The sequence below is a fragment of the Strix aluco genome, chromosome 7 (assembly GCF_031877795.1).
Source record: "Strix aluco isolate bStrAlu1 chromosome 7, bStrAlu1.hap1, whole genome shotgun sequence".
NCBI lineage: Eukaryota > Metazoa > Chordata > Aves > Strigiformes > Strigidae > Strix > Strix aluco.
In genome coordinates, this window is record NC_133937.1 from 5,898,455 (window position 1) to 5,923,375 (window position 24,921).

Here is a 24,921-nt window from a genome sequence, read left to right on the forward strand (position 1 = left end):
TTCAGTATTCAAAGCTACATGCAAGGAAGAAAAGCAAAAACCTCACTCTGTTTCCTCCATCTAGCTTCAGACCTGAGCAAGAACCCAAAAGAAGCCATCAATGCATAATGAAGAATCATTGTCATATCTCTGACCTTTTCCTGTTCATAAAACATTTTCAAAGGAATGATTTTGTTCATACTCCATGTAATTTCAGAGACTCAAAATTCAGAATGGGGTAATTACATAATTCATTTTTCTGTTAGGAATAAAAAACCCACCAACCCACCCCAAAACTGTATTTGTAGTATTTTATAATTCATCAGCCACAACAGCAGCTCTCTGATACACTGTTCTTCATTTCAGATTTTTTATAAACCCCTCTTCCCGTGTTTGAAGGAAAGGGACACAGTGTGGCAAAATTAGCAGAATTCAGTTATATTTCAGTTCATATTCACAGCACTTTTAAGATGACTCAGAGTTAACAATGGTGAAAATAATCACAGTACAGCATCAACATGAACCTAGGCAAATTAATCACTGGTACATTGATAACAAATTTAGTTTAAAATAAGATTGTTTCAAATTCATTGTCAAATTTGTGACCTGAAAGCCCTAAGATAATTAAGGCAATTAGTACATCCTGGTTTTAATGGAATGTGCTGTAGATTAAGATCTTTACTTGAAGCCTCCTCAGTATTCCAGTTGTTTTGCACCAGGAGGTGCTGGTCCATTATGATCCCAGTACAACAGGCACTCAGACTCTGTGAGGTGTAGTTTAGAATGTTATTTGTCAGGAAGGAAAGAATAGCATAGGTAATAGCATAGTCTACTGTAAGGAAAGAATAGCATAGGTAATCTTATATCCCTTTCAGTGATGGGAGCCCCAGGTGGTGTAATGTTGAATGGGCCTCCAATCTGCACACAGCATGCTGGGCAGACCCTGTCCCTAGAAGCGGTTCCCCCATTTTGGTAATGTGAGCTATGATGGGATTTTCTTACAAGGAAACAACTCTATTAATCATTTCCACTGTCAAACAGGATGGTCATATGAGAACTTCTTTTTGCAGTCCTAAATAAAAGCAAGGATACGCAGGCGTCCTAGTCACCCGTACCGAGTGGGAGCTGCCCACAAGCTCCTCTGCTGCCGTACCGTGCGTTAGCTAGGTGTGTGCTGCGGCCAGGGGATGTGTGAACCACAGCACAGCCCAGGCCTGGCTCTGTGCAGGTCACCTGCTGGCTGGGTCACTAGCTCCTGAATGCACAGAGGTCTCTCGGCCAGGAGCAATACATTGATGCAAAAGAACATTAACTACTTTTAAACTCTGGAAGTGTAGGGATCAATATGAAACATCTCTTTCTGTAGAACCAGGTAGTCTCCTGACTTAGAAGCCGATTTCATGTACTTTAAAAAAGTTTTCTTGAAAGTGAAATTTAAAAAGCATCCTTTAAAATGATTAGCTGATAAATATGATGCAAGCAGATGTGCCAAAAAGATCTTATCATTACAGGATCATCTTACCTAAAAGCTTACAGTTAACAAATAGTTGCAATAAATTATACATTTATATTTATAGTAGTGGGTCTGTGTGTGATTCTATGCAGCATTAAGCACCATGAAGACAGATTCAGATTCTAGAGAAAAGCTACTGGCTTCATTAGCAAAAGGATGAAATCAAAAGCAAGAACTGTATTGTTTATAGTCAGAATTTCCTGCAGAATTGTCTTGATCTTTTGTGCCACTGCTGTGCCAGTGGCTTTTTTCATTTGGATTGTGAATGTTTGTTTCACTGTATTTTTAATCAGTACATAATTTATCAAATCACTTTGAGGTTTCTGTGGATAATATCTCTATTACTAAAACACCACTGTATCTTTTGGATGCAAGTCAGTTCTGATCCCATTCTTAGGGAAAGACCTTGTTAACACCCCACTACCTTCAATATGTATGGGAAAGACCCTCTCATAATTTGCCCGGCTTTCTACCTAAGAATATGAGGCATTAAATTGGTAACTATCAGTTGCCTGTGGGATGATTAAACTCAGAATTTATTGTTGTCGCCCTGTTGCAGCCTAGTGTTTGATTTCACTAGTGAGCAAGTGTTGCTTGTACCAGGTGCTTCTGAGCCATATGTAGAGGATTCCTTACGGAATATTCTCCCTACAGAGTACATTTCTTTCTAACGTCTGTTTATGGTTGATTGGGATATACTGTAAGGCATGAGGCTTTCACTTTTTTGTAGTACTTTATCCTGCTTAAAGTTGAAATGTTATCTTTACCCCTGTAAATGCCTCTTCTTTGTATTGTGTTGGTCCCTGCCGTGACCGTATCATCTTGTAAAGTTTTATGGGTAAAGTACATAAAAATGAGCACATTTGGTCAGACTGTAGGTTCATTTAGGCCAATATCGTGTTTCTGACAATCATTAATAGTGAACATATACAGATCTCAGTGAGATAATGGCATGTGTTTCATGATACTTCCACCATGTGGTCTCCCAAGCTCATTCATCCATTCAAGAATTTACTTAATCAAACATATTTTTAATACACTTGATACATTAAATAGTCCTTGGTATTTTTTCATTAATTTGTCCAGTAACTTTTTTAGCTCCTGGAACCTTTTATAACCATTCTGCAACAAAGATTTCTGCAACTTAATAACACAGTGTTAAGAACCATCTCCTTTTGTTTTGAACTCATGCTAGTTCCTTTTGATGACCTCTTGGTTTTGTATTGGAGGAAAGATACCCGTCTTCATGAAGATCTTTTTTGTCCTTTTTCTCTTCTCTTATATGCCTTGTAGTGGGCAAGGGAGGGGAAATATGCGCCATATCTACACAGGGTAGGAAAACTGTGGGTATCCCACAGAGTTGTATGGTAACATAATTACATTTCAGAATTTTTTTCCTAATAATGCCTAGCATTTGCTTTTTTTGAATGATATTGAGCACTGAACCAGTATTTTCACAGATCTATTTTAGCCTCAAGGTCTTGTTCTGGCATGGCAATTTCTCAGTCTTTGATGCATATCATCTTTAGCATTCCTAAAATGTTACACATTTCTTCTCTAATGGTACATAAGGAAGATAGTAAATGTGACTGGCCTGCCAATATTGTTCCATAAAAGAGTGGTATATAATAAGGTTAAATTATTCTTGTCCCTGAACTTCTGTAATTGACACTATCACTATTTGAAGTGGATGAGACACTATATAAGCACCCTATCTGCCCATTTATTGAGTTTTTTCAGTGGAAAAAAAAAAATCACAGTGTATTTAAGAAAAGAAAAAAAATGGAGGATCAAGCATTTACTTCCAGGAAATACACCCTGTCTTGATATAATTACTTCTGGGCTTAAAGGGATTACAGCTGTATTTGACTGGAAGAACAAATTTTTATTAATTAAAATTAAATAAAGAATGATTATTCCAGTTTTCTAAACAGTCACTGAAATACCAGTATTTAAATACTGATTTGTGCAGTTCTTAAAGCAGTGTTGAGTAAGGAAGAAACAAAGACATATTTTAGTATATTTTTCTGTACACTAACACTTTGAAAACATCACACGTGAAAAAGAGAGGATGTCAAGAACATCTTCTATTTTTCTTCTAAACTGTGCCAAAGTATAGAAAACATTTTAGTAATGGGTCTAGCAGAACATGAGGTAGGGACTGACATTTAATTCATATTAATTAATTTAAAATTGTTCAATCTCATCTTCCTTATTCATTGTTATCTTTTCCTAAGTCTAAAACATGAATTTATTTGCTTAACCAAACATACTGCACAGTCATGAAGTAGAATTGTCACACCCCCATTTTAAACAAGTATCAAGTTTCCTCAGCAAAGCCAGTAGTTTAGGTAAAGTATTTCATGAATTGAATAGAATTGGTGACTTTTCTGTCTTCTGGCAGGTTTTGGATTTAAATCTATTGACCATCATTCCATAAGACCAAAAGTTTAAATAACTACATGAAACCATAAATGATTGTTGCCACTACAGATGGTGGGACCATATCTTTTCTTTTTTAATATACAAAGCTGAACACAATTTCCTATCAAAAGAAAATGACTATATTTATAATGTAAGTAAAGCACACAAACTAAAAACACATCTCTGGAAAACCATGGGGATCTATTTCTTATTTATCATGCTCACTTTTTACAGCTGTGGTAGCACAATAGGGACTCGCCATTCACCTTAAGATCCCTTTATTCTGCCAGAGTAATGAAAAGCAGCTTTAGAACAAATGCATGCCAGGCTTGGTACTCACAGAGCAATTATTTCCCCTCAAAGTATTTCAGGTATTTTGGGAGTTCACAGAAGTGAGAGTAGAACGATGCTATTTTTATAAAAAAACCCGTGTTGTTTAAAGTATTGAAATCAGTGAGTTTTCTGTAAGACATTCTTATTTTCTGTTTCCACCAATACAGAAGATCTGTGACGAAGTTGAATAAACTCTGGATGGAACACAAAAAAACCATAGATCATATTATAAGATAAAGCATAATTTCATATAATGTTAATATTGTTCTGCATTTATGTCTACATGTGCCCACATAAGTATCACTGTTAATGTAGGTATCTTCTTAAAAACAAATCATAACCTCTTAGGAATTGAAGGGAAAGTAGTTACTCCATATATTCAAGAATTTGTTTAGAAATATTGCTACGGCAGGCACAGTAGTGTTAAATAAAAAGTGACTATGGGGAAGTTCAGGATTATTATGAGCTTCTCCAATTATTTTGTTAAAAAGCTTCACAAGAGGAACGAACTACACAACCTGACACAGCTGCAGTGAAAAGCAAGGCTATACTCATGTACTATTTGAATACTCCTCAGTGAAGTATTAACCTGATGTCTGAGACAAAACTATGAATCAGCAACTGCTGAAATGCGTTATTAATTCCTCTTTTCTTAATCTTCAGTGTCCAGACCAATCGTGCAAACAGGATTTGTTGGCTTATCTAGAACAGATCAAGCTGTACTCCCATCAACTCAAAATCTGCAGTCAAGTTAAAGCAGAAATCCAGAATCTGGGTGGAGAGCTCATCATGTCTGCTGTAAGTAGAAAAATGGTGTAAATTACTCTGTTCATCAAAATAAATCTTAAATTTGAGTTGTGCTTTCCTGTGCTTGTGAGTTGTTCCAGTGTAGTCCTGAATCTCTAGTTTTATTCCCCACTGTTTTTACGCTCACTTAACACAGAGAATCTAAGGCAGTGAAACGTAAGACTGGTGGCTTAAAAGGAATTAGTAATCACTTATGTTTGGTTTTTTTCTCTTTTAAATCCTCAAAACATATTATTCTTCACTGTTATCCTGGACTAATATGGTTTTAAGAACTGTAACCCATTATAAGATAGTGATTCATACTTACATATATGGAGTATGCAGGTATTTGTGTCTGTACACAAAAAGAAATCCCCAGAGATGCACTGTCAGTTCAGAAGGAAAGGGTGAAGGACATTGTACATCTCTACAGAAATAAAGAAAACTGAGAGAAAGGTGACTTGATTCTTGAGTAGATTTTTTGATTTTGCATTAATATAACAGTCATTATCTTCATTACAGCTAAGTATCATTAGCCATGGAAAAGATATTTTTTGTGGTTTTATGGAACTTTTATGCACTTGTCTTCAGCACAAATCTGATCACAGGCATTCACAGAATGCCTTCATCTTCACATATTCTTTGATTATTAGCGTTATTACCTGTAGCGTAAGGGATTATGATTTCAAGACATAAAATCTGCTAAATGGTACAAAAAACAGGTAGCAAAAGCTTCCCACCCCACATTCTTACAATTTAAATACTTTTCTCTTTATGATGACCTCTCATTCATATAGACTGGAATATATATATCACTAACACTATTAGTGCATTTTATATGGTTTATAAACTAATCAGAAATGAAGCCTCTATTGCTGACGTGAGATTTGAAACACTGATTTTTGTAGGATTTTTTTGTTGACTATTCAAATGATAATTTAGAGACCATATTTAAACATCTGGAACCTACAGGTAAGTAATTTTGAATTGAATATATACTTTCTCAAGCAAACGCTTGTTTTCACTTGGGTTGTAAATTAATCAAGTTTATCTTCAGTATCTTTTTCTTTTTACAAGCAGTTCCACGAGCAGTGTGTGTTAATAAAGCCAAATGTCATTGTTTCATGCCCTTTGTGCATGTTCTTTTGCTGTCAATGCTCTCAACTTTCCCATACTGTCTTTAACCTACCTCCAGTGGTCCCACAGAACAGAAATCCACGTATCCCTCTGTGCTTGGAAGCCTTGTTTCAGTACTTCATTCTCCCACTCACCTGCACATGAACTGCTCACATCTTTCTTAGAGTATTAGTGCTTTTTACCCAAAGTTCTGTGCTCCTAACATGCTCCCCCTGATCATGAGAGATAGAGCAAACCTTGAATCGGCCATAATCCTCCCCTGAAGTCCACTACAGCTGTGCAACAAGCAGCAGTGGGAAGTACATAATCCTGGTGCAAAAATTTTAATTCTAAAAATGAAACCCCAAATTTAACTTCATTCATAATCCCAGAGGGATGACTATAGATCTTAATCCTGTTTCAAGGAAGGAGGATGAGGACATATAATGTGTGAATCCAGAAGCTCCAGTTCAGGAAAGCAATTACATGTTCAAATAAATGCTTAACTGAGTCCCAGTTCAATAAACACACTAAACCGGTACTTAGCTTGGAGCCAGTGGAAATTAAGAACATGATTAGAGTCCTGGACAGTTCTGGAAGTGTTTTGTGGAGTCAAGGTGAGATGCTGTAAATTCTGGTTGATACTCTGTTAAAGCAATCTTGGAAAATGCTCCAACAGTGGTTGTATTTTTTATTTTTATATATGAGTATTAAGGTTAGGCCTATAAAAGAGAGAAAAACTGCCAGCTAATGCTCCAAGGGATCTACGCTCTCAACCAAACCCTTTTAAAGTCAGTGGAGACATACCTGGTTGGTATCAGTGGTTATAAAAAAAGTCTCACTGGTCTAAATGTCTGTTATTGGGAAGGGGAGGGCATTCATGATGGACTGTGTTCAACTGTGTCTTTTCAATTAAAATTGTGATTATGTGAAAATGCAACCAAACTAAACTGTGATGGCTTTCCTATAAGGCTTGTCCTAATCTATATGTAAATGAACTATTTGTGTTTGACTTGCTTCAATTTTAAGAGAATATGGGAGCTAAAAACATGTTGTATGGATAAAGTGATAAGCAGAGAGGGAGAGAAATTCACTACTGATACAAAAGGGCTGATTATTGAATTGCTTTTTTTAAAAGCTGGAGCAAATTCTGGCTTTGAAAGTCCATGTGGGGGCTTAAGAATTTGATCATGTAGGTTACTTGGCCTTGGAAAAAGTGACAAAACAAAGTTCTGTATAAGAAAGCACAGAGGTTCTCTCTCTTTCCCCCCGCCCTCGCCCTCCGCCTCACACACATGTACACACACAATAGATCTGGGAGCATAATAGGGAAAAAATTATAGAAAATATGTGGATGGAACATCTGTGCCCTGATTATGTCAAGCATCTGCTCAGCTGAATTTCACACATAAACCAAAAGGTTTTCTTTATGGTTTATGCAACAGTACTAAAACTTCAGACTTTGTTCACATAAAATCTATAGCAAAGTTATTTTTTCAAGGAGTCAGAACTGTAGTTGGAATAGGATTATATTCTCCCCAGTCTTGATTTTCTCTCATTTATCTGTTTATGCTAATAAAGTATGAGATTCAGAAAAAAAGACATCAGACATGATTAAGAAACAAAGAGGGGATTGCAGATAGTAAAGATCTGTTACAGGAACAAGTATATCAGAAAGGACATTAGGAAATAAACATACTTCTCTTTTTTGCTTTCACTGTTTTCCCATGATTTCTCTCTTCTGTACCCATGTACATGTATGCTCAAGATAGAACTACCTGATTCTTGGTCACCCCTCAGCTGTCTGTTGTTGGCTCTTGCAATTCCCTTTTGTTATCTCCTGACTCCCTCATGAGCTGTGATAGGTGTATGCAAACTGAAGAGCTGAGGAGGAAAGCTCCTATCCTATGAGAGATTACAGATTTCCGCATTCATATCAGCTTCCACACCGGCAAGTCAACTTTGCTGTAAAAAGTGAGAATGATTGAGCAAAAGCTGGTGGCAGACCACAAATCCACATGTAAAAGTGCTGTTGTATGGATGTAAGATGGCATTTATATCCACCCCACACTTCCCTTCCTCCGATAACAGCTGTGCACAAGGATCTTGGATTTAAATCTGCCTCATGGAATTTTAAAGTTTTTTTCTTACAGGAAGAATAGTGGTTCATGAAAAAATATCCTCTATTGAAGCCTAAAGGCCAAGTCAAAGGAAAGAATAGAGGGATGAGGAGCAGAGGATGTAGACTTACTCCATCACATATTTGTAGATCTGTAAAAGAAAGAACTGTCTTGAAATAGAGCTAAGTCACAACATCTGTTTTACCAGTATCATCTTCTGGATGAAGCTATGGAGGAGAAAGTAAACCAGACATAAAATGGCATTACAGATTAACCTTATACACTGCCATACAGCAGTGGTCAGCAATGCCACGGTATAAGGGCACCAGTATCTCTGTGAACAGGAAAATGGATTCTCATCTACAGAAGCACTGTACCTAAGGAGGTACTAGTGACTGCCATCGTAGTTCACTTCAGGACTTATCTCATGACAGCAAAGAGCATTATGCATAGGAAAAAGTACGTTGTGATTCACAAACACAGCTCATAGTCATTCACTGCATATCACAATATCTTCTTTAGTTGGTTTTCATCTGTGTCCCCTGTGTCCTTGTCCTTTTCTTCTCTGTAACACTCTTCTGACAACCTGCCCTGCAACATTCCTTACTTAATACCCCTGCCATACCACTAGTGTAGGTTAAATAAGCCAATTTGCCTGGGGCATGCTTCGGGGAGTATCCAGCTGATAGTCCTCCTAACTACTCTCCTCAATTAGTGTTTTTTTGACTTCAGGCCATATAATCTTGTACTCTCTTACTACAGTCATGTGGACACCTGCCTTTCTCACTGCCCTCCCCTGAGCTCCAGTACCTTCATTCTTGTCAGTGGCGCAGTAATGCTCAGAGCCCCAGTTATGGTGGTTATAAAAGGGTCATATACAGGAAAAGAGAGAAAGAGATGTGTGAATTATTTATTACCTTCTAATTCTTCATTCACTGCAGTTTTGTTTTTTTCATTCATTAAAATTTCCTTAATCAGTATTTAGTCTTTCATGCTCCCATAAAATACTTAACTTTTTTAATAACACAGCTAGCATTGCCAATTTGTAAGCTGCACAAGCAAAAATGGTGAGGATTCAGTAACTCTTCACTACGTGTGATTAAACAGGAAATGGACAATTCTTTCTATTAATTAGAATAAATTTGTGCCTCTTCAGGCACAAAATAATGGCGTAACATTTGCAGTATGCAGATTGATAGTAAATGCATTCATTTATGTAGATAATCTGATAATTCATTTACAAGTACTGCACTATGATAGGCTTACATGTTGACAGCTCACTTTTCTCCCAACAGTGGCTTTAAATAAAGAGAATTATATCACAGGGCAGAAAATTAACCTATCTTATATGTGAGCATCATGCTCTCTGACTTCTGCCGGGCAATTCTGTTTTTTGCTTTTTATAGTCATTACCTTCTTGTATTTCATTTTATATTGTATTTGGCATGGTACACCATGCTTTTTGGCCTTAAAAAGAAAATAGAAATCTGGAAGAGAGAGTTCTCAATTGCAGTATCAGAGAATTTGATAAATGGCATAGAAAAGATCTCTCTGGTTAGCCAGCCTTACCTGTGCACTGAAGGCTGTTTCACTCTATTTTTCCTGCAAATGTCTCACTTGATTTATCTTTGACTCTTCCTATTGGTATCTCAAGAACGAGACTTACTTAAACAGTGATGTAAGTCCACTTTTGTGCCAAATGTAGGTGCTTTAATACTTCTAACTTCATGCTTGAAGGCTGGATTTAAATGTCTAGTTCACTTAACCGAGTTACCACTGAGTTCCCATGCCAGATGAATCAACGGCATCCTGGCTTGTATTAGAAATAGTGTGACCAGCAGAAGGAGGGAGGTGATAGTCCCCCTGTACTCTGCACTGGTGAGGCCACACCTTGAGTATTGTGTCCAGTTTTGGGCACCTCAATACGAGACGGATATCGAGGTGCTGGAGCGAGTGCAGAGGAGGGCCACGAAGCTGGTGAAGTACCTGGAGAACAAATCCTATGAGGAGAGATTGAGGGAGCTGGGACTGTTCAGTTTGAGGAAGAGAAGGCTGAGGGGAGACCTCATCACTCTCTACACCTACCTGAAAGAACATTGTAGAGAGGTTGGTGCTGGTCTCTTCTCACAGGTGATTAGTGACAGAACAAGGGGAAACATCTTTAAACTGCAACAGGGGAGGTTTAGACTGGACATTGGGAAAAAATTTTTCACAGAAAGAGTGGTCAGACAGTGGAATAGGCTGCCTGGGGAGGTGGTGGAGTCACCATCCCTGGATGTATTTAAGGGTCGTTTAGATGAGATGTTGGGGGATATGGTGTAGGGGAGAACTTTGTAGAGTAGGGCTGATGGTTGGACTCGATGATCCCAAGGGTCTTTTCCATCCTGAATGATTCTATGATTCTATGAAAAGTTGCCTGCACAATACTGCTATGAAGAGGTTTCAGCTTTGAAGGCTATATTCCATAGGTAAAACCACATGGAGTCAAAGCTATAAACTAGCATGTAGAAAAATATCAGGTAGAGTATCTGTAGCTGCCACCAGACCTTTGGCTGACACAGTCCCAATCCTTGGATAGCCATACCCCAGGAGAATTGTGCCTCAGCCAACATGTGAGTACCTTGGCAGCTGGCAAGCTGCTCAACGCCTTCGTTACAGTTGGAGCTTTTCAGTTTCTGCTAGAGAGGAGCCAGGCAGCAAGAGGTAGTATTTTGCTGATCTCTTTAAGAGCTGCTCCTTTGGCAGGGGAGGGGATGGGGAGCAGTGCATTTCAGTTCCTTCTAGGGTTTCTGTTTGGGTTTGCTTTTTCCTCCTAAAAGAGAAGTCCAGATGGGCAGAATGGCTTCCTAGCTGCAGGTCCTGTAAGACTGAAGACTGGGAACAAAGGGCTAAGCAGCAAGCTGGCAATCATGTTGAAATATTGGCTACTGTAACAGCCCACTTGATTTATTATAGGTAGACAGTTTGTTCCACTGACTTCAGTACCACTGTCCTGCTTTTCCTGCTGTGCAACCTTCAGTGACAAAATTTTTCTTTTGCCTTGCTGTAAGTCCATAGCTGCTATTCTGACAGAGCTGATGCCTGTATGTGCCAGAGGCACAGCTACTGCTCCTTGTTCAGCCAGTTTGTTTCTCCTTGCTGATATTTCTCCATGTCATTGGGAACTTGTAGTTCAGTTGTAGGGCCTTACACTATACATAAAATTACTTCTTATATTGGTATTTGATTCTGAAAATACTAAACCACTAATTTTCTAAAAGTTGACATTAACCCCTAAGAGCTGGTATATTATTTTAGCATTTTCTTTTTCTGAGAGTTGATAGAAATGTTTCCCTGGGTTGGTGTTGGTTTTTTTTTTTTTTTTTTTATGTAGAAGTACTACACATGTTACTGCTTTTGCCTAGTGTATGCTGGTAGGTGTGTGTATATAGAACTCCTGGCCTTTGGAAACAAAGCAAGGGAGATATTTTTTCCTGTTACTTACAGACAGCTCAGTTGCTATTGCTTTCTAAACTGCATCTACTGGGAAGAACTAATTTAAAGCAGCAAGAAGCATTACTGGTAATGTACACTACAAAACAGTTAACTTTTCCTAATAATAATGACTTTGCTAATTAGCAAAATCTGGATGTATTTTATAGTTCTCAGCCTCAGTGCATGTAAAAGATTATTGCAACAAGCACTCCATTTCTTCACAAACTAAAGCAACTGATGGAAACAGCAAGGAAAGGATTTATATTAAACCATTATTCTCTTTTTCTCAAGGACACGTTTTTTAAAAAATAGTTTTCTTTTTTTAAAATCTTGCAAGTGAAGGCAGCAGTACTTGAGAGGGACTGAGCTAACCGCCTGTCTAAGCATATGTTCCATTATGATGTTTAAAGGGAAACAATTTTACAGTACTTATGTAAGTTGTTTATCATTTAACTTGGACACAGGGCCTGGTCTAATTATAGGACTCAATTTCAGTTCTTTGAATCCTACATAGCCTCAAGGAGATTCTGGTAATGGTTAATTATTTAGTTCATTAGATTCAATTTCCCCACCTGAAAAATGGGTAAAATGCAGAACAAACCCCAAATACCCTTGAGGTGTATATTGTAATTACTAGACAGCCAGACAAAGATAGATAACCAAAAAAATAGCCACATTTCTAGGAAGACTCAGCTCATTGAAAATAAACACCCCCAGATTACCCACCCAAATGGTGAGGCAAATTTCCCGAGGCCAGTTCCACACAGCAGGATGAAATCTCTCATCCCAAAGGGAGAGCATGGCAAAGCAGAGTGAGCAAAATGCTGAGGGAACAGATTCCGGTAATGGGGAAAGAAAGAGTCGTGATGGCAAGTCTCCCTTTGGCTTATTTTATATGTAACACGTACTAGGATTGAATCCATGACAGGTTTTATGTATCATCTGGCAGTTATGTGAAGAAACATGGTAGTTAATGAAGTGCTTCCAGTTCTTGAACTTTTTCCTGTGCTTTCTTGAACACCCATCTTCTGGTGTCACTGTTACACTAAGATCTCCATTTTCATTAAAATGAAATTATCACTATTCTGGGTGGAGGAAAAACTGTGGAAACGTAAACATCCTCGGCTCAGAAAACAAGGCAAGTAATTAGTGTTAAAATCCTGGCCCAGGCCAAGGAAAACTCCAGTGTCTTCAACAGTCAGGATTTCACTCTTAATAATTTACCTGTTTGGACTGTTCTGCTACTTTTAATCTTATGGGATTCAATCTCTTTATTTTATATAGCAACCTTAGTGAAAGAACCATAAAATAATTCACAGCAGCAAATTGTTACACATAGTAAAAAAGTGGGAAGAAAATAAAAAGCACGATGTAATAAATACTCCTTACACCTTAAATGCATCACTACTCAGAAGCTCACTTTATAGAAATACAGAATTCATGTTATTTTCATAAGTAGTTGTCAAAGAAATAAAAATTCAGTCTTAATCTCTCAGTATAGTGTAACAAAGAAAATTTGCTCCTAGGAATGTATTTAAAGCTAGCAGCTCAATTAAGATAAATTTTTAATAACTGACCTTGTTTCCAAAAGAATTCTAAGTTCAGACTTCAAACACCGATTAAAGAACTGTGTATTTGATATTCAATTCTTAGTTTTCACCTGTATGAAAAATGAAAGTCTGGTTGAACCTTAAATAGGACTTGGGAGACTGTAAACAGCCAATTGATAAATCTGCGCTCAAACTAAAACCTCAGTTCCCGGCAAAAAAAGTTAATGCTCGCAGCAGACCAGCTGAGAGTATCACACCTGGGGTTCTAGCAGACTGGCACATTACATATCAAGAAACGTTTTGCGAGTATTGTTCTGCATAGTCTCTTACAGCTTTATTCCAGAGGGCAATTGTCTGCCATTTCTTTATGTCAAAGAGACAGTGCGGCAAATCTATGCAAAGAATGTGAGCGGGAGACTGACTTATTTACATTCTTTAAGAATAAGGAAATTCTATATTTGTTTAACTGCTACAGAAACAACTCCTACTGACACAGGACAAGGCAAGTATTTCTTAGTACACTGAACAGAAAGTACTTTGACAAAGAGTTTCTTTAAGTTCTAAGTCATGATTCTCTTAATCATTCTGAATACTAAATAAAAATAACTGACCATATCAGTTATTATATTGTTAAACTTCTTATAGTAATGTACTGCTACTACTGCCAAGACATGAAATTATTTTACAAAAATGTGAAAAATATAATGCATGTAAACAAATTGAAAATAAAGTTTCAAAATTCAGTTTTTCCTGAACTCCCTTTTCTTCCACTTGGTTATTCAATGGAGAGTTTCCTTACTTGCACCCAGGACTCATGACAGAAGAGGAATGCAAGTGCTGGAGATGAGAGACTTGGTTTCAGCACGAGTGCCACCAGTCTGATTTTTGGTGGCAGTGGGATTTGGGTGACAGGTTCTTTTTTTAAAAATTACTATCTTCAGGTCTGTATCTATCTTCTGTGTTTCACCGCAAAGTGACATTACAGTGGTTATAGAATCATTCTCTATTCCTTTTGCAAAGTACTAACACTCACAGGACAAATGACATATTTAAATGAGGAAAAAGATATGGCAAGGGATGCTTTTCCTAAATCCTTTAATGAATTACTGTCTTGCCTGACACAGTCAGACCTGTGAAGTGTGGAGGCTGGAACTGGTGTCTCCACGGAAAGTGTGGAAAGAGCAAAACTGGGAGTCACGCAAAAATAAAACAGCTTTTAGTTTGGGGTTGGTTCGTTTGTTTTGCTAGTGAATCTTTATGTACCATTTGCTACACATTGAAGAGTTTGCAGCTACATCTTTCTAAATGAAATGAACTTAACTGATCAATGTGTACTTTATCAGTCTTTCATTTATGCCAAGTTTCATTTCATCAGTTTTCCTAGATACGTTACGAGACCTTGAAGAGCTTACTGAATATCTGAGGTAAAAGCATCCAAGTGAAGACAGTCCTTGAGTACATTAGATTTATAGAAGAACAATAGATTTACACCAAACTCTGTAATGTTATTGGCATTGAAGTATAAGCCAGCTGCTCACTAGAGACAAAAAAACCCCATGAAACGTATGGCCTGATTCTTACCATCTGTAGTCCAAGGACACCTTCTAAAAGCTTCTCCAAAATTTTGAATGCAATTAAGAAATAACTTCCCCCCTGCCCCCCCATATGCACATTTTCTGGATAGACATAAGACTAGTGTGAGATGCATCCAGAAAGCTCAGGGAGAACATGGACACTAAGACACTGCAGGTAACATGGATAGTCTAAAGGTCAGCATTAAGTAAGTCTCCCTATATTTCATTGCCTATGCAGAGATGCCAAGAGCAAAGTGAAATTAATGGCAATTACTGCCCGTCCTGACATACACCACCTCCTCCCCTGCCCCCACCACTCTGGTAACTGCAGCAACCCCCAATTTAAACAGCCTTAGTGGTAGACAGGTCATGTGCTCTTCTTTGTATTTTTGTTTTAGGTATCTGTTTCTGCAAGCCTGCTTGTATCTCAGGGCATCTTTTGTAGAACTTAAATAATATGGCAGAGGTTCAGTACCTCTGGTATGGCAAGGGGGCAGTGGAATTCAGCCACTTCAGTTCAGTACAAGTGTACAATTGGGTTTGTAATTCAGATTTTTAGCATTTAAAATCCTGGAGTTGATAGATGCCCACTCCCCAGAGCTCCTGTCAAACTGTGAGGCTAACTTGTAATTACAACCTCATCAAAGTTAAAGACCCATGAAATTTATTTATTATTTGTTTATAGTGGATATATATGATTATAGTTTAAGAACACTAGCCCATCTTGCTGCCCAGCCTGCCACCTCCTAGCATGGCTCTAACTCCAGGCAACTTTTGAAAAGTGGAAGGATTACAGTCACTGAAAAACTTCAGGAAAAAACCTGCCCCCTAAGCCCATACACCTTCTGCCATAGAACCAAAATGATCTTTTCTTTTGCCCCCTCTTGCACACAGCAGCTTCTTAGCGGTGTTCCTACACAGCCAATGCTAGAAAAGTGAGTGTGTATGATGCCCCAATATTGACCACTGGGGGGAAAAAAAAAGATTATTCAAAGCTCTTAAGAATCTGTCAGGATCATGGCATTGTCAGCTGTTCTAGAAAACAACAGATAATTAAAATTGTGTGTGTGTGCAAGTGTGTCTGTCTGTAATTAATCCTCCAGTTAGCATGAAAGAAAAAAGTTCGTATGAAACTTTGCCTCTCTCTCCTTCTCATTTCTTCTAACTAAATAATATATATTGTGACAGTGAGTATTCAGCAGTTTGAAATTTAGACAGCATGTCTGTTCATCTGCCAGTGAGCTAATGCTACAACACTAGTCAGCCTCTAGAAAAAGTGATATGCTGGAGACTGAAGACGTACCAAGTCCTCTGAGCAGAATGCCTTACCGACAGCCCGGAAGTTTATAAAATGTTTGGTTTAAAAGCAGCCTTTGAAATAAGCTTTAGGCTTGGAGGTCACCATGTGCTTTAAACGACATGTCAAATCGTATCACAAAACCTCTGCTGTACTGGTACATCTGGTAGAGTGGCTAGGCAGCCTACTTTCCTAAAGTTAAGTTTATAAATCACAGGCCCCACGTACACCTACCATGTTATGTTCAAATGCTACCATGCAAAGATTACATGACGATTATAAACTGGAAATCCTTTCTAAAAAGCTCAAATGCTGCAGCAAGGAATGAACTTTAGAGGCCAGCTGGTAAATTTTACACCTTTTCCTGGCATACAGAGATAATTTCAGTTTGCCATCACACTTATGTGTGCATTCACTCAGGCTTCTAAGTATTTCAACTTTCGGGGGGGGGTGGAGGGGGGAGGGGTTAGTAAGGTTTTTTTGGCACTTCCAGAGAGAAGCAGTAAACATGATATCAACTGGAACGTTTTCTGCCAGTTCAGAGGTGTTTCCAAAATGCAACTAAAAATCCAGTCCCTTGGCCACATTTTTATTATTGCCTTATTTGCATTTGTGTGTATGCGTATAAAGTGTTAATCAACATGCAGACAGATGGTAACACATGCCTCTCCCCTGATCAATTCATTTGACCTGGCAAAGGGGAGGAGACCTTGAACCTTTCCTAGCAGCTCAGTTTGCAAATCTGTATATTGCAAAGGTCAATGCAGTTAGGCTGGATGACAAAGTGTAAGATCATTCTCCCACTAAAACCGACCAATGGTCTTTTTAGAGAACTGACTTCATTGCTTTTACAGATGACAAATGTTTCAACAAAGAGGATGTTTAGAAGTTGAAATGTAGGCTCTCCAGTCATATAGCGTAATCCTACTATTTTTACATCCAAACCATAGTGGGCTTCCTCAGTGTTTGCATATATGCAAGTGACAGGTACGCCTGAACAATGTGCTTGGTGTATGTAATCGTGTGTTTGCACACTCTTTCTGTGTGTGTGTGTGTGCATGCGTGTACACACACGTGCATGCACGCGCATACTCTCTACAAAGTAGACCTCTAGCAAGTAGACCATCTCGCATTTTAAATTTGTATGTCGTCCTAAACCCAATACTGTTCTCATCCTGGCACACTGATGTAAATTTGGCTTTTAACACTCCACTGTTCTGGGGAGGATATCATAAAATAGCAGGTGGCTCAGGTAAAATTCATTAATTTAAATAATATTTATCATAAAAATTATTTCTAAATAATAACTCTATTAAATACTAAATAATAAAAAATAAATAATAAATATGTAAATGAGGGCTTTCCTAAAGATATTCAGACTTGAGATTCCTTTCCAAATTGGAATTGTCAGCCTTGTAATTAAATAGGAGCGTAGTGACTTCTTTCAAGTTAAAAAGCTACTCATTTAGGTCACTGAGATGATTTATGCCCTATATTTGTCCCTAACAGTTCTTCGGTGCACTATGACAACAGCAAAGGTAGCTTAAGTTGAAGAGGGAAGACAGCCTTTATTTCAAGCAAATAAATCTAAAAGAAATTTAATGGTACAAAAAGCATTGTGCTCAAAATGAAATACAGCATCATTCAGCTGTTAGCTGACCCTGTCAAAAAAAATTTTCCCATATGACCAAAAATAAAATCATAAAGATGTCACCTACAATGGTATAATTTTTTCCTGTTTGAGTGCACTGGATGTGCAGTGATACTTTCTCAAGTGCCCAGGGTGACATACAATGCCTAATGTTAAACACAGCTCCAGCAAACATACACACAGCAATTCTCTGCTCTTGGATTTTAAGACCACAAGATGTGGAAGGACACCCCCATACACACATAGTCCCCCCACCACACCATCAGTTCCTCCCCTTTTACGTGTTTGTTGTTCCTATTACTTCTGAAAGGATGAACCTGAGCCTTATCAGTCTGTGTTTTGAGAACAAAACCAAGAAAAAGGCTTTTTCTCATTTCCAAGGGCTGAAGTAATACTGATGGCCAATTACAGGCATCACTTCTTTTGCCAGTGTTTGCCTTTTGGCAAATACTTGTGCTTGTTCTTGGTTTTCTCAAGCCACAGCCCCTGAGATCATAGCTCTCCCCATCAGAGTAGTAACTCTGTTCTGCCTACAGCCTGCTTGGAATCTCCTGGAGCAGGTTGGACCAGATCTGTACCTGGAGTTTGAGATTAAGGTTCACTGGGGGGTGGGGGGGAGGGGAACACAGAATAAAACGCCACTACTCAACACACATCACAGGATCATATTTGCCATTTGCACAGTGCAACTAGCCTCCAGCTAGGCTGCAAAGTCACTGGGGCTGAGGAGGTGACTGAGACAGCAAAGTGGCCCCAGCACTTTCTGCTTTCAGCCCATAGGCGCTGTGCGGGCCTCAGATGGCTGGAGGGAGCTGTGCCATCAGTGAGTGTGCTTGTATTACACTAGAGAGCGGTGTGGCACAGCCAACTGGCTCGTTAAAGCTGTCAGTTTTGTTCCAGTTAGTAGATTTTCAGTTCGAATTAAATGCACTATTTCCTGTTTCCATGAGTAAGGAAAGGAAAATGCCTTTGCTTTAAGGCTTGTATGCCTATGTAGTATGCTGTTGAAGAGATGGTAGTAGGTGATAAGGATTAGCTTGTTACACATTCTGCCTCTTGGGCTGGCACTTCTTAAACAATTTGAGAGGCCACACAGTCACTGCAATTTGTGTGCTATCCCACTTTTAATTACCCTTTAAAATCTTGGCTGCTGAGACTAGGTTCAGTAGCTCTGACAAAGCCAGCCACCTCCCAGTATCCCAGCATTACGCAGGAGCATGTGTGGGAGCCTGAAATGTGACAGGAGCAGCTGAAGACTTTGCCTAGTGCTGATACAAAGGAAGTAACAGGTCACATTTTCATAGCTCTTTTTTGAGTTGGTTTCATTACCCATCAGTAGTAATTGCAATGAGACCCTGCAGACAAGCATCATGAATTCATGTTTAAAAAAAGAAAACAACAAACATTATCTACATAAGCATTTATATTCCACCAGCACAAATTTCTGTATATCACTTTAAGTCTGAGCAGTGGAACATGAATATAATGATCAAACACACCAAGGGAAAACAAAGAAAATAGGGTTTAGCATGGTAGCCTACTTTTTATTCCTGAGCATATTGTGATTAAAGGCAGACTGGCTTCCTAGGCTAATGTTTCTGTTTCTTATTACAGTTGGATAGCGTCACTTCACTAATTCAGGCTGCCAAAAATTTAATGAATGCTGTGGTGCAGACAGTGAAGATGTCCTATATTGCATCCACAAAGATTATCAAGATTCAGAGTCCTACTGGCCCACGACATCCTGTTGTGATGTGGAGAATGAAGGCTCCAGAGAAGAAGCCCCTAATTAAAAGAGAGAAGCCAGAAGAAATCTATGCAGCTGTCAGAAAAGGTTCTGCAAAGAAGAGAATCCATCCTGTTCAAGTCATGAGTGAATTTAGAGGCAGAGAAATAGTCTAATATTCTGCCACTTTTTGTGTTCCTATCTTGAATTTCTGATGATTTTTCATCTTTACCCCACTTTATAATTATATACATTAATGTTTTGCTTTTCCCTAAATCTGTAAGATAACACTTGCTTAAATTATTTGAAAATGCTGTTGGATTAATTAGAAGCACACGATTGAAGAAACAAGAACATTCTCTTCCAGTGACAAACTATCATGTCTTTATACTGGCATGTTTTCAGCAGAGCACTTTGAGTGATACATCATGGGCCTGCGCTGTAGTTGGAAAGGTGGGTGCAGCTTGCCAACCTGCCCCAAGTCGTACTGCAGTCACTAGACTGAGGTGTTCCTTCACCAGGGATGAATGTGGCCGATACTAAACTGCATGTATTCTGCTACATACAGCTTTCTAAACATTGTGCTATTGGGTCAGATCCCTTATCAGCATCATTACACCATGATCAAATCAGTGGACTGCTTGATGCTAGCTGAGAGTCCGGGCCCCCAGCTTGCATCTAGATTGAAAGATCTAAAGAGCTCCCTTCATCCAAGGCCCAGCCTTGGAAATGTTTGAAAATGTTTGATGAAACACAAAAAGCGTTATAACAACATGGATGTAATAAAAAAAGCATTGACTGCAACATAGCAGTAATAATAACTCTTTAAAAGGCCTTTTGTAACATTAACATTAATCTGTGTTCTGCTTCCTACTACTTTCTGTGAGCCCTAATAAATCTGCTGACTGTTACATTTGGAAGTTCAGATAAATCAGATGATATTAACAATAATCTTTTCTGATCACTGCACAAAAGAACAAATACAAAATAAATCATTGTTCTGAGATCTGTGTGTGAAATACACATAAACATACCTTGAATCTTAGCAATGATGAGATCTTTGCAAGGTAACTGTAGTGATTTAAATTACTTTTCTTATGACAGTAGAGTCCTAAATGCTGTGCTGGTAAGCAACTTGCTAAATGGCTGCACTATATCTCAAAGTATGTAATGAAGATAAGTGCTGTTTGTTTATGATCACCACTAGGCTTCTGTAAGAAACTTAGACAAAGAAAATTTTTCTGTGTCTGAATCTGAAATCCATGGATTGGACTGATTTTTTTGAAGGATCTAACCTGTCTTCCCTGCCATGTCACTTAAGTTTTTCCAGACTTGTTACTCAAGATGCCTTTGCTTCACAAGTAAATGGATCCTTTGGTATGTTTTTTTGTATTTGTTAAGGTGAAAGGGCTCCCTCAAATACCAGAAATTCACGGTGTGTCATTGACTGCCATTACAAGGCAGCTCCAGACTATGGGCTGCTGCTCCATGTCATTTATTACCATGTTTTGTACAGCAGAGCACCTACTTAGCACAATGTGGGCAGCAAAAATAACCATAAACTGTGTTTTTCCTCTTGGGGGCCACTCTGATTCTAAGCTCAAGACAGTGGAGCAGTATAATTTCTAGGCTGTTGGTTAAGAAACCCCATGAAACCTATAGTGATCATGAATTAAAAGCTTTACAGATCACTATTCCACCTTCCCTAACTTTACTATCTATTAAATGAAACAAAAGGAGAAGTTTGGAAGAAAAATTACTTTTTTCCAACTCAAATTCCCTCCAGCATGTTTGCATCAAGAGCTTAGTAATGTGTCTAGGTCTTTGCTAGTCCTTTTAGGGCTACAGAGTGGGAAGCAGCTAACAGTCAAGCGGAGCGGGCAGGGGTGATATAGGTCAGGTCATATAACCTACTTTCAGTAGGTCTGCTGGCAGACTAAGCAGAGCTGAGGTAAAGATTCTGTGTGGTACAGAGATAAGGAGAGTGTATGTTATTGTCACACCTTAAAGCCAAAATCTCCATGTAGTATTTCAGGTTCTGGCCTACCTCCTCAGACTACCTACCCCCCACAGAAGGGTTTGGGTCCAGAAGCCAGCAGATAAGTTGTCATAACCTTGTTTGGGGGGGTCTTACTCTCTTAATAAATCCTTAAGTCTCTGGGTTACACCTTTGATATAGCTCACCTTGTCATCAAATGTTTGTAACTGGTATCTTGTTATCACATTATTAATAAAAAGCACGTACACCACTGAGAAGACGTCTTTTAGTGTTGTGGGATTATTATTTTCTTTTAAATGTGTCTCCCTATTGGTCTCCAACAGTAGTGAACACCCAGATCAAAAGCCTGCCAGGTTTGCTTATAGAAATGCCAGCCTTCCAGCACATTAAGTGTACTCAGTCGGGTTTAAATGAGAGTTCTTCTAGCATTAGTATCACTAAATCACAGTTTATTGCTTAATTTAATGCTCCTTTCTGCAGTGCTAGTCACTGCTCTGTTATCCTGGCCATACTCAATAGCCAGTTTGATCTCAACTTCCAATACTATTCCTACTACACAGAAATTTATTAGGAAGAAAACAACCCCCTAAATGAACAAGAAAATCAAAACTCACTGCTGGTTTTTGAGAAGAGCCAAAAGAATCATGAGTTAATTATATCTGGACTTCCTTTTCTTGGCTAAAGTTCAAACCCCAGTAAAAACATAACATGGTGAAGTTTATTCCTGGCTAAGGAGACAGATGTCTAAGAAACAGTGTAATACACTGAAGATGTAAAAAGCCCAGTGTATTAGCTCATTTACCACCCCCCCACACCCCCCCCACACCCCCCCCCGCAGGTCTGCGACGCAGGGAACCACCACTTCCATACCATATTAATAATGCTGAAGGAGGATGTGCTGGTCAGTAAGTTTTATTCAAAAACTGCTACTCAATTCATCCTGCAATCTACTCGTTCCTTCCTAGCCCCAGTTTTCAGAGTGTATTTTTCTCACTCCATTGTTGCTTGCCTCTGTGTTTGCATGACATCCATACCGTATCAGCATGTCTCTTGAAAACTACGCTCTTAGCTGCAGCTTTGCAAGGCTTTCTGACCTCAGCAGCTCAGATTATTTCGTTAGCTTGCCTTGTCCTCTCCCCATTACCACATTACGAAGCAAAGTATGATGGACAATTGAAGGCAATTTTATTTAAAAAAAATTCACTGAAGCACTAAAAAATGAGGTAGATTGTATTTTTCATTGTTGAAGCACATTAGTACAAGAGGACACATTCATGCCATTTCTATAAATCACAAAGCTGTTGAATTTTTATTTTAATAAACAACTTGGTTGTGTCACTCTGCTCTCACTGCTGCTGATGTTTCCTTTAGTATTTAGTGATTCTAATTTGTAAACAGCAGTTTCTGTCACTGCAGATAGCGCTGAGCGTAGTTTGCAGTTTGTCCCAATCACTTCATTGCTGCCTTGACTTAGTGAGCTGTTCCTGGTACGTAACGAAAGACCTCTCATCTCTTGGGCCCTCAGGAAAATGTAAACCCACATGTCCCTCTACCTCTGCCCGCCCCTGGAGCCCTGCTCTTGTGCACAGGAAAACTGTTCTATCATAACTAATAGGTTTTTTGTTTTTTTTTTTTTTTTTTTTTGGAGGGGAAGCTGAGGAACAGATGTGGTAACCCTCTCTGCACTTACACCAGTGTGCTTTTCCCCCCCAAATTAACCTGGTATCACTTGGGAAGCTCTATGGCTGCATCTCTACTGAAGAAGATGACTAAGCAGCCTGACATCATGCAGGGCTGATGTTCCAGATGGTTTTAAAAGGTCTTCAGCTTCTTTGAAAAGGCGTTTTGGGTTGTTTATTTTCTGTGGACCCGCAACTGAAGTATTTAAGAAAAATGTGTTTATAGAGCAAGCTCTTTAATGAGTTTTTAAATGTTTTCTTTTTGAAGAAAATAGTTTTAAGTCTTTACCAGTAAAATTCTATGTGGTCACACCTGCTATTTTTGCTTCCAGATTCTACTTATCCCTTGAGTTAAAGCTCTTGGTTAAACTTTGGGGACTTGTCTGTATATTTGGCTCAGGAAATAAGAAGGTAAATAAAATTCTATTCCCTCAGGTCGGATTTAGAAACAAAACAAAACAAATGCCCTACATTAGAAGAGGCAGAGAGGGACCGGTATGTGTGAGCGTGCAGGAGAAGAAAGCAGTCTTGTGCCTGTGAGCGAGGGGAGAACTGAGGGTGGTAAGCAGGGGTGGTACTTCTGGCAGAAGACACGGAAGTTGTTGAAATTGCAGAGACAGAAGGATAAAATGGTGCAGGACATCTTGATTTGTATCAGAGAGCAGCACTTTGGACTCAGCCAGTGAATGCTGCCTGTTCTCTGCCTCACAGCCTTGCAACACCCTGAATCCCAACATCCCTGAAAAGCACCGTTTACCTCCCTCATCCTCCCAGTCCTTGCCAGCAGCTCTTGGTGGTCGCTTGAGACATGAGTGACTCTTCTCAACCTTCTTCTGGGTTCTTGCCTCCTGTTCTTATTCTAGGGTATGCTCTGCATCCCATTGAATTTTGCCTATAACACTGAGGTAGCTCTGGTTATACACAACTGTTAATAAACTGCTTTCTAATAACCCACTATAACCACTAGGGTGCTGGGAAGAAAAAGTTAACATAACAAAAGCAGTCATCTGAAATTGTCCAATAGAGTGCAATTTAAGACCATATTAGTAATTAAATAATAATTAAAGATGAAGCAGATAATGCTATACACTTCATTTTTGTTTTCCCTGGGAGGTCATTAGAACTGGCTTATTCTTTCTCCTACGATGGTTAGTGGGCTTGTTTTTTTTGCAGAACTACTTCTTAAAGTGAAGAAAATGCACTAGCACTGTTGATGAAAAAAACCTTACAGATTTTGTATTGTACACTGAAAATGGTATTGCTGCAATGAAAACTATCACCTTCCAATTAATAAACCACAACTCTGCGGAAACTTTCTTGGGATAAAGAGAAACAAATTATATCCAAAGCAGAAATGGCTTAAAAGTCATGTAAAAACAAACCAGGAAAATGCTTCAAAGCCTTCACTGTGTACCGTCAACAAGAGAAACTTGCTGCTACGGTCAAAGGAATTGAAAGCTGAGGGACTAATTTTTGACTCCAGCATACAAGAAATAGTTAAGATGAAAGCTTGCAGTGCAAGAGATCTAGCAAATTTATTTTTAAGGAGCTTTCTACAGGATAGGAAATATTCATGTTCTACTTCCTGATGGTGAAAATGACTGCATTTAAGCAGACTGGAGACTACAGAGATGCCTTATCATGCAGGATGATATTTCCTCTGAACTCTCAGTCTTCTATCAGCCTGGCCATTTTATAGC

General features: G+C 38.7%; 1 protein-coding gene across 3 annotated transcripts in view; it reads left to right on the plus strand.

Annotated features, from left to right (window-relative positions):
• Positions 1-21,799, plus strand: part of CTNNA3 (catenin alpha 3) — a 545,392-nt gene extending 523,593 nt beyond the window's left edge. For all 3 annotated transcript variants that reach the window (XM_074830309.1, XM_074830310.1, XM_074830311.1), the window contains 2 exons: positions 4,913-5,047; positions 19,432-21,799. In XM_074830309.1, the coding sequence (XP_074686410.1) occupies positions 4,913-5,047; positions 19,432-19,719 (423 nt within the window). In that variant the 3' untranslated portion in view covers positions 19,720-21,799. The remainder of the gene's footprint in view (positions 1-4,912; positions 5,048-19,431) is intronic.
• Positions 21,800-24,921: the final 3,122 nt, after the last annotated feature.